The sequence below is a fragment of the Argentina silus genome (assembly GCF_951799395.1).
Source record: "Argentina silus genome assembly, chromosome: 16".
Taxonomy (NCBI): domain Eukaryota; kingdom Metazoa; phylum Chordata; class Actinopteri; order Argentiniformes; family Argentinidae; genus Argentina; species Argentina silus.
In genome coordinates, this window is record NC_139670.1 from 16939155 (window position 1) to 16947940 (window position 8786).

The following is an 8786-nucleotide window of genomic DNA, read 5'->3' on the forward strand; positions in this document are numbered from 1 at the left end:
CTTCTCAGTTTTTTTTAAGAAAGTGAAAGGGCTCCATTCTTGAGTGGAGGTTCAGAGCAGGGCCAGGAGTAGGATGATGGATAGGGCTCTCTCTGGCCTCCAGCTGCTTGCTGCTGGTAAGTGGGGATAGGGGAGGCATGCGGAAGGCTCGACCTTGCCAGCGGAACACCGTCGGATGGGAGCATCTGTGAAATTTATTCTGGAAATGGCATTTAGTCCAGCGGGTGAGCGGACGGACAGGGGATGAAAGCCAAGAGAGCGGTCTCTTTAACGTCAGGCCTTTTCAAAAAGGAGATGTCTGACGTTTTTAGTTTTTTTTTTCTTTCGTGTGATTTTTTCTCTCTCTCTCTCTCTCTCTCCCTCTCTCTTTCGGCCTTTTGTTTCTGTTTTGATTTATAGGTGCGTGTTGAGTCACAAAATCCTAAATTTATAGGTAAGATGATTTTTTATAATGATATAGCTACACGTGTCCAAGCATTACAGTCTAATATCTTTAAAAGAAGTCCCTTGTCTGCAATTCCATGCAAAACATCATTAAAAGTGGGTTCTTATTAAGTAATATAATGGGAGCACGAAATGACTTGTTTTAAAGGGCCTTTGATAGCTTTCCCAGGATAAGAATAGAAGTTGAGTTGTACTGTAGCTGGGCTGCTCCAGAGAGAGAGAGAGAGAGAGAGAGAGAGAGAGAGAGAGAGAGAGAGAGAGAGAGAGAGAGAGAGAGAGAGAGAGAGAGAGAGAGAGAGAGAGAGAGAGAGAGAGGGAGAGAGGGAGTGTGTGGGTTGAATGGCAGTCATACAGCTCTTCTCGTCCTCTTCCTGTCTTACACACACACATGCACGCTTGCATGTACACACACACAAACACACACACATACACACACACACACACACACACAAACACACACACACACACACACCATCTCCTTCTCAAGGTGCTGAGGTAGCCGCATCCTCAGATACTGCTGAGGGGTCTGACATGCTGTTAAGTCCAGTTAAACCTTGGGAGCAGGCAGAGTGGGGAGACAGAGGATGGGGGGGGGTGGGTGTGTGGGGGGGGGGGGGATTAGTGGCAGTGAGACCACGGAGGGGAGAAGTCCTCCCACCCTCCCTCCCAGTGACTGGTGGTTCCATTGTCGACCGCCAGATCAGTGGTGACGGATGCTTCTTTTAGTCGCCACGGAGACCGAGAGGACACTACCACTCACTCCAGGCTTGACCTTCTGCTCTCGACGCATGGATCAATATCGCCAACGCCACTCGCACCGCCAAAGTATGAAAAATGAAAGCGAGGGGGCCGGGTTATTTTCAAGGAGCCCCCTGCTCTTTGATACATCTATATATATCTAACCTCAACACGGTGGAACAGTTGAAGTGGTTTGTTCAAGCACTGTCTGTCACAGGCCGGGTGTTTTTATTGAAACTGGCACAAGCTGTGAAAATAGTTTGAAACTACACGTTATGCTATAAGTATGTGATTTTTTTTCTTTCTTGAAATGAAAAGCATTGTGTTGGGAACGGTTCTGGTTTTCTGTGATGGATGAGCGTGAGGGAGAGAGAGAGAGAGAGAAAGAGAATACTTTTTTTTTTTTGGACTTTTCCAGGAAGATTTTGTTGACCCATCCTAACCCTAAATCTAACCCTAACCCTACTAAGCTTTAACATATGAGTTAAGTCTTGGAGGTTGGCCACCTTGTCCTGGCTGACCTGTTCATCGAATACATCTGCAAAGCAATAAGCTTCAGCAGCCCTACCAGCCCTATAGGGATATGGAAAAAAACGTTAGTTTGTGTGTGTGTGTGTGTGTGTGTGTGTGTGTGTGTGAGACAGAGAGAGAGAGAGAGAGAGAGAGAGATAAAGAACGATTGAGATTGGATAAGAAGTGGTAGAAAAGGGATGAAAGGGATGATTTTGTGCGAGTTACCTGGAATCTGCGCATGTCTCGTGGGTTTCCTGCATTCTTCAAGCAGTTCTGATTGCACTTGAGGAAGAATTTCAAGAAGAATCTGAAAGAGCAAAAAGAGATAGAGACCTCACATTAGACAATCAATCCTGTTCAAAACAGCTCGACACTTCGAGCCCTGGGGAACCATCAACAGTAAGACACTTGAGAATATCAGAGCAATCACAACTTGGCACACTCAAGAGTGTAAATCTGTGCCAATAAGGAAAATAACACATCTTATAAAAGAAAAAGAAGCGTGTCACATCTCACGTGAATCTGAACCATATCTACGGTAAAACACTACAGAGCCACCATACAGACCAATAACGACGATGCTTTCATCTGCAATTACCTTAACGACTTTCCCTACAAGCGGAAAGGTACTCAGGCCTGACTTAATGCCTAACGCACAGGGATCATTACGCCGTCTCTCTCACAGCCTGATGGGATCGCGACGCCTTCTACCACCCATCTGCCATCCTCCATACAGGAAGTCATTTGATATTCCGCCCACCTTTTTTCCTTCTCAAACAACCACCCTGTAATTAAAGCTCCTAACGTGCTCGCACTCCAGGTAAACAAGGCACACCTGCGGCCACGGCTCTTCCGAGGAGCCTTTCGACGACAACGACACAAACAAGGTGACCGGCTGACTACGCCTCCGTCACAAACTTATAGTCCTGTCAGCCAATTAGGTTCAAACGCGCTTCTAGGGGCCATCCGTGAGGGGCAATTAGGGTGCAAATTATAACCTGCTTAATCTTCTGAACAAATGTCATGTCAGAGAGAGATTGGGAGAAATGGTGTATTCTTTGCTACGTAGAGGAGCCCTCTGCTCTTAAACTGACAACTTTCCCATGTAAGATCCCCCAAATGAGTCGGTGTCACGCATACAGGATCCTGCCTTACTCCCTTTTCCTGTGTCTTCCCTTTCCCCTTCTTCTTTGTAAAGGCTCATTATTGGCGCTGTTTAAAATGGACCCCAGTCATTTCCAGGGAGATGTGAGGAGATACAGAGGGCTTAGTGCTGAGGCAGAGTTGAAAGGTGGAGGCTTACTGTCTTTCAACTTCCGTATTCACCACCACTAGCAGTATAGCCCCTGAAATACACACAAACGAGGGGAAAAAAAAAAGAAGCTGTTTTTGAATTATTTCATTCCAAATGTGTCCACCGCGAAACTGTATATGGCGCTCCACACGTTTCTTGTCTTTTTTTTTTCATGTTTACGAATATGTATGTCCATATACAAATATTTATTCAACACGGTCCCAATCCCAGAGAAGGTTAGGCGCATAATGTAAGATTTCTCCTTTTGGTTATGGTGTCATCTGTTTCTGATTGTATTTTTGTTGAGTTAACACATGTATTTCGCTCGGCAAATATAAAGACCCTATGCAGAGGAAAGAATACTTTTTTTCTTCTCTCCAGCCGCCCACTTTGGTGTCTCCGAAGGGATCTTTGGCCGGTACAATAAATCACAATGTGAAATGACATCTGTAACCCTGAGCACCTCTCCCTTTCCAACGGTCATTTATACACATTCTCCCAGAGTCTCGCTGACACCCCCCAGCCTCCCCACTGACTCTAGACAGGGGAAAAGGAGAGGGGGAGGAGGAAAGGAAGAGAAGGAGGAAGAGAGATAGAGAAGAAGGAGAAGGAGGAGAAAGAGGAGGAGATGGAGCTCACAGAGAAAGAGAGAGAGAGAGTTGAAAGAACAGAAGAAGGAGAAGAAAGTGGCGAAGCCCGGTCTCTAATGTGTGCCTGAACATCTTTTCCATCCAACATCAATAAATAGTTCATCTCGCGATGGGTATTAACACCCTGATGGACCTGTCACTGGATCAGTGCTACAGTAACAACCCGACCCGTGTCTCTGTCATTAGCACATTAGCCTTAATTGTGTACAGTATGCTGTGGGCCGTGTGCGTGGGACCATTACCAGAATGACCATTATATGCACTAATTCCCTGACCCTGTCTTTATTTCCCCACAGAGTCATAACGTGTCACAGTAGGTACCGGGGTAAATCAAGCCTGAAATATGGCCTTTATTTACCTTGCTTCTCTCCGGCAGAGGCAGACTAGTCCTAGTAACAAACGACTCCTCTGCTTCTGCTGCTGCTCGGCTGACTGTAATAACTCCAGGGCCAGAGGAGTGGGAACACACACCAAAGGACAAACAAGAATGCTGCTCGTTTGTTATTGCAAGGCCAGAGTCGAGCGCTGACGATTGTCTGGGTTTGGGGCGAGTGTTTTTTTGGCAAGTGCGGTTCTCGCAACGAAGAGCGCTAACAATGATGCTTAATGAAAAGAAAAACTGCTTTCGAACCCTCAGGCATTGTAGATTCTCCTGGTTTAAAAAAAACACCAATACTGTATGCACACAAACAGAAAGAGAGAGAGAGAGAGAGAGAGAGAGAGAGAGAAAGAGGGAGAGAGAGAGAGAGGGAGAGAGAGAGAGAGAGAGGGGGAGAGAGAGAGATGACCGCCTCATTAAAAGTCCACCCAATCGCTGTGTTTAGCTCCTTTATATTTACTTTTGCAAAGTTGATTAGCCAAAGCAACCCGCTCTCGCTAGCTATCTGCTGGAAATCATTTCAATTGTAGTCCAGGGCTCCACACTGTAATATCTACTGCATTAGGAGCTGTTTAAATTCTACATGGGTATTGTGTAAATTGGACCTTTGTGAGCATGGGAAGCAATTACGACCAAACAGCCCTCGACAGAACTTTGTGGTGTTTTTCAGGACGATCAGAAACAAAGGAGGCTGTTAAATTGTAATTTAATGGAATATCAAGGAGTCGGCGACATTAGATGTTGGCAATGGAGAGCGAGGGGAGAAAAATTAACTGCAATTATGTTTGATTAAAGCTATCCTTCTCAATAATCAGCCAGTCTGACAGGCCACCGGGCTTCTATGGGCTCCCAGGATGGCTAAAGGTGTTGAGCAATATTAAGACCAATAAAAGGGATATTAGCATAGCTAATTACAGCACGGCTAAAGCCGGGGCGAAAGGGGCCTCTGTGTATTGTAATGTGCAACATAATTGGACGAGGCAGTTATCAATTACACAAGAAGCGAATTTGGTTTGTCAGGGAAAAAAAGCTGAGCGGACGTGTTTCATTTCTTTTTTTCCGTTGTGGCGCGGAGGTGGCGGTGGGGACACTCCCCCTCGCTCGTGTCACCCCTCCCACCCCGAGGAAGTACCGAACTGTGCTGTACTGTTAATGCAGTCTCTGTCACACACACTTTTATCTCTGACTTCAACTCCCCCACCCCCCCCCCCCCCCCCTTTCGACAAATCACTGATAAAATGATTTCGCCCGACCAGGGTTGGGTAATTAATTGGACTTGTCCTTTGCTCTGCGCTTGCCACTGCTCTTTCCCACCTAACCACTGTCACTAATCACATAATAATGATTTCTACCCCTCTGGTCAAACGGCGGCGGTGGCAAAAAAAAAAAGAAGAAGTAGATTGTCTCTTTAGAAATGCACAGGGCTTGACGTTTTAAACCCGCCTCGGCTTCACAGACCTTGTAATTGAGGAGAAAAAAAGGGGGACTTTTAAGTCGTGGAGCCAGGGCCGTAATGTGCTCTTCTTCATCTACACTCAGAAGATGGCTAGATCATTTTTCAGCCTTGGACATTCAAAGGGGAAATCCCTTACATCCATGTATTTTCTATTTCATTATTTTGTCTAGTACTCCTCCATTCCATCAAAGAGGGAGAGACGTAAAAACAAACAGATAAAGAGAGGGGTGTCGTCCTATTGGAGGTAATTGGTAGTAGAGTTACTCCCCCCCCCCCCCCCCCTCTACTTCCCCTCTCTGTTTTATCATGACTTCGTGCAAAGAGGAACTGATACAATATGTCTCTATTATTCCAAGGGTTAAGAGAGGAGAAACGACACAAGCAGGATTCACAGGAAGAGAACCAAGGATAATATGTTTCCGCGTTCTCACGCCTCCCCATGCCTATTAGCTCACAGAACATCGGGAGTTGGTGTAAAACGTATAATGAAGACAAAGGCCATTAGTTCACAATGTGCCAGTTATGCTATAAATTAATTTAGCCCACCATTTTGGAAGGTTTTGCAGAACATTACGACCTATTTGCTGAACGATGTCAACCATATACAAAAAAAAAAAAATTTGTTGAAATAAATAACAATCCTAAGCTTTCATTTAGTCAGGAGAGATACAATGATATGCAGGGTAAAGAAACTGGCTGACAGATGGGTGAAAGCTCCATGTCAAGGCCAAAGCAGAAAAAAAGCAAAAAACCTAGAGAAGATCCTCAGTGATTGGTCGGTGGTCAGTGCAGGAGCCCTCCACTGTGGAGCTGTGCTAATTGGTGGCAAGGCGCTGAGAGCAGTGGCCGCAGCTGTGGGCCTCTCCAGGCGAGCCATCAGTCGCTGGCAGTATCGATTACCCCGCAATCCTAGCCGATCGGCCCCCACCCCCCCCACCCTTAAACCCCTACCCTCCCCCCCTCCCCTCCCTTCCCAGACAATGTGCTTCCCTCAGAAAAAGGCTGTAATGAGCGCTTCCCATACAAGACAACATTCTGCTGACATCAGATCTCTACACACAGATAGTACACAGGTCAATACATATTGGATTTCCAAAATGCTGGGGTCTTAATGTCAGAGTCCTCTCTCCTTTCCCTCCCCCCCCAACCCCCCCCCCCTCCCGCTCTACCTCATTGGTAGCCTCTCCCAGGTTCACCCACTTAAGGGTCCAAGCAAAGGAGGGCATAAAAGTGTGTGTGTGTGGGTGGGGGGGGGGGAAACAGCCCGTCCATTAAGGCTGATTTATTCTTCAAATATGGCATGACAAATTGCTTTAACACCGCTCTTATTAAATTCTTGTAGGTTTTTCTGTTATAGATCCCCTCTCAGATGGACATATGACATCATGGGGCGGGGGGGGGTGGGGAGGGTGGGGTTGGGCAAGGGCAGTGCGGGTGGTTTTTACAGCAGGAACCAGATGGCCCATTGTAAGCACTCGTTTTTTCCCCTGTCTCTTTTCTCTCTCTTTTTTTTTTTTTTTCTTACCCCCCCCCCCCCCCACACCCCTCCGTAATACGTAAATAGGAGTGTGCTTAGGGCTTGGCGATGACAGTATTCCTTTGAATGTCGTGCAAACCATTCAGCGGTGCTCCGGCTGACCCTCACGCACAGGGGAAACATGTACCCGGGGCTCGGGAGGAATATTCAGGGCTTGACTTTTGAGTTCAGCGAATCAGTGGCCTTTGTCAAAGCGTAGCGATGTTCCATCGTGGTAGAAACCTACCTCCTCTATTTTAACGGCCTTTCTCGCGGTAGTAGTAACCACACCGCATTAACAATATTTGTACTACGGTCGCCAAGGGACCGACTTCCCAGATCCTATCACTTCCTTATCTCCTGACAAACACCTCCCTATCGAACATTATTAGCTTCTGAGAAATTAACCCTTTACCAATCTAGCACCGGGACCCCGGCAAGCCTCGATTTCACCAGGCCGCCTTATCTTGGAGTGTCCTTGCTTTCTGTGGGAAGCGTTGCGCTGTCAAGGCAGGCGCTTATAGATGCCATGATCTCCAGCATTACCCACAATTCTTATTAAAAGGGTGATAGCAGGAAGTCCTAATATGATTGGACACAAGTAAGAAACTGTCCTCCCCTCAGTGTCAGATATCACGCTGTGTTATTCTTGGAAAGAACATGTGTTTTTAGAAGATAAATGATTGAGAGTTTCTAATTCCTTTTCAAATCACAACTGATGATCTATTCAATCACATTCCATGTGTTAGTAAATTGATATAAACATTTTTTTTTTTTTTTTTTTTTAAAGGACTGTTATTTTCATTGTCAATGTTCTGTCTTTTGTCTTCCCAGCCTTAGAAGTGTGTCTATGGCTCACATGTTCAAGAGAATCCATTGTTTGTGGATGGTGCCCGGAGAAAAGAGAACCCTCAGTTTCCCTCAAGCTGGCTCCACACACACACCTGAAAAAGGCTGATATTTACATCTGCAAGGTTTGTCCCTCTGCACCCCCTATACTCTTCCTAATGCCTGACATGGCCCCCGCTTGCCGTAATGTGTAACGCGGTGCTGACACTATTTCCACAACACATCACTTGCCCTGTCAATCAAGCTGCATTTTGTCTTTGGCTATAGGCTCATTAGATTCACTCCTTCTCTCTCTCCTCCCCCCCTCCTTCTCCCCCTCCCTCTCTCCCTCCCTCCCCTCCTCCCTGCGGACCGGTGTTCTATTTACTAGCTGTGATCAGGGAGCCCATGAAGACTCCAGAGGAGAAGGATGCCAGCTAGGCAGCATCAGGGACTCCAGAGTGGCCAGAGCTGTGATGGCGAGAGGGAGAGAGAGGGAGAGAGAGAGAGAGAGAGAAAGAAAGCACCCCTCTCTGACTTGTTGCAGGCTCCTGGGGAAGACTCCCTCCAGGTTGCAGGCAGATTAAGTGGCAGTGCTTATGGAAATGTATTGTTTTAAACCCCCCCCCCCCCCCCCCCCCCCTCCTGCCTCTCTGTTGCCCCTCCACCCTCTTTATTTTTTCAAAACCCCTGCCTCCTCATCATCACCCCCCCCCCCCCCCCCATACACACACACACACACAAACACACACACACACAAACCCCCTCCCTCTTTCTCAGTCCCTTAAGACCCTCTTTCGTCTTTGATGTAAGGCCGAGTGTGTGTCTCACATTTCCTTGTCTAAGAGGACAGCCTACTCTCTCCTGATGGAGTGTGTGTGTGTGTGTGTGTGTGTGTGTGTGTGTGTGTGTGTAGACGTATTTATATTAATATCAGTTTCCACATGAAGGTTTGGCAGAGGCTTTTG

The 8786-nt window shown here is 46.8% G+C and overlaps 1 protein-coding gene across 3 annotated transcripts in view; it reads right to left on the reverse strand.

Moving 5' to 3' along the window:
• Positions 1 to 8786, reverse strand: part of ebf3a (EBF transcription factor 3a) — a 94659-nt gene that overhangs the window by 36114 nt on the left and 49759 nt on the right. For all 3 annotated transcript variants that reach the window (XM_083687365.1, XM_083687366.1, XM_083687364.1), the window contains exon 7: positions 1921 to 2002. In XM_083687365.1, coding sequence (XP_083543491.1) covers positions 1921 to 2002 — 82 coding nt within the window. The remainder of the gene's footprint in view (positions 1 to 1920; positions 2003 to 8786) is intronic.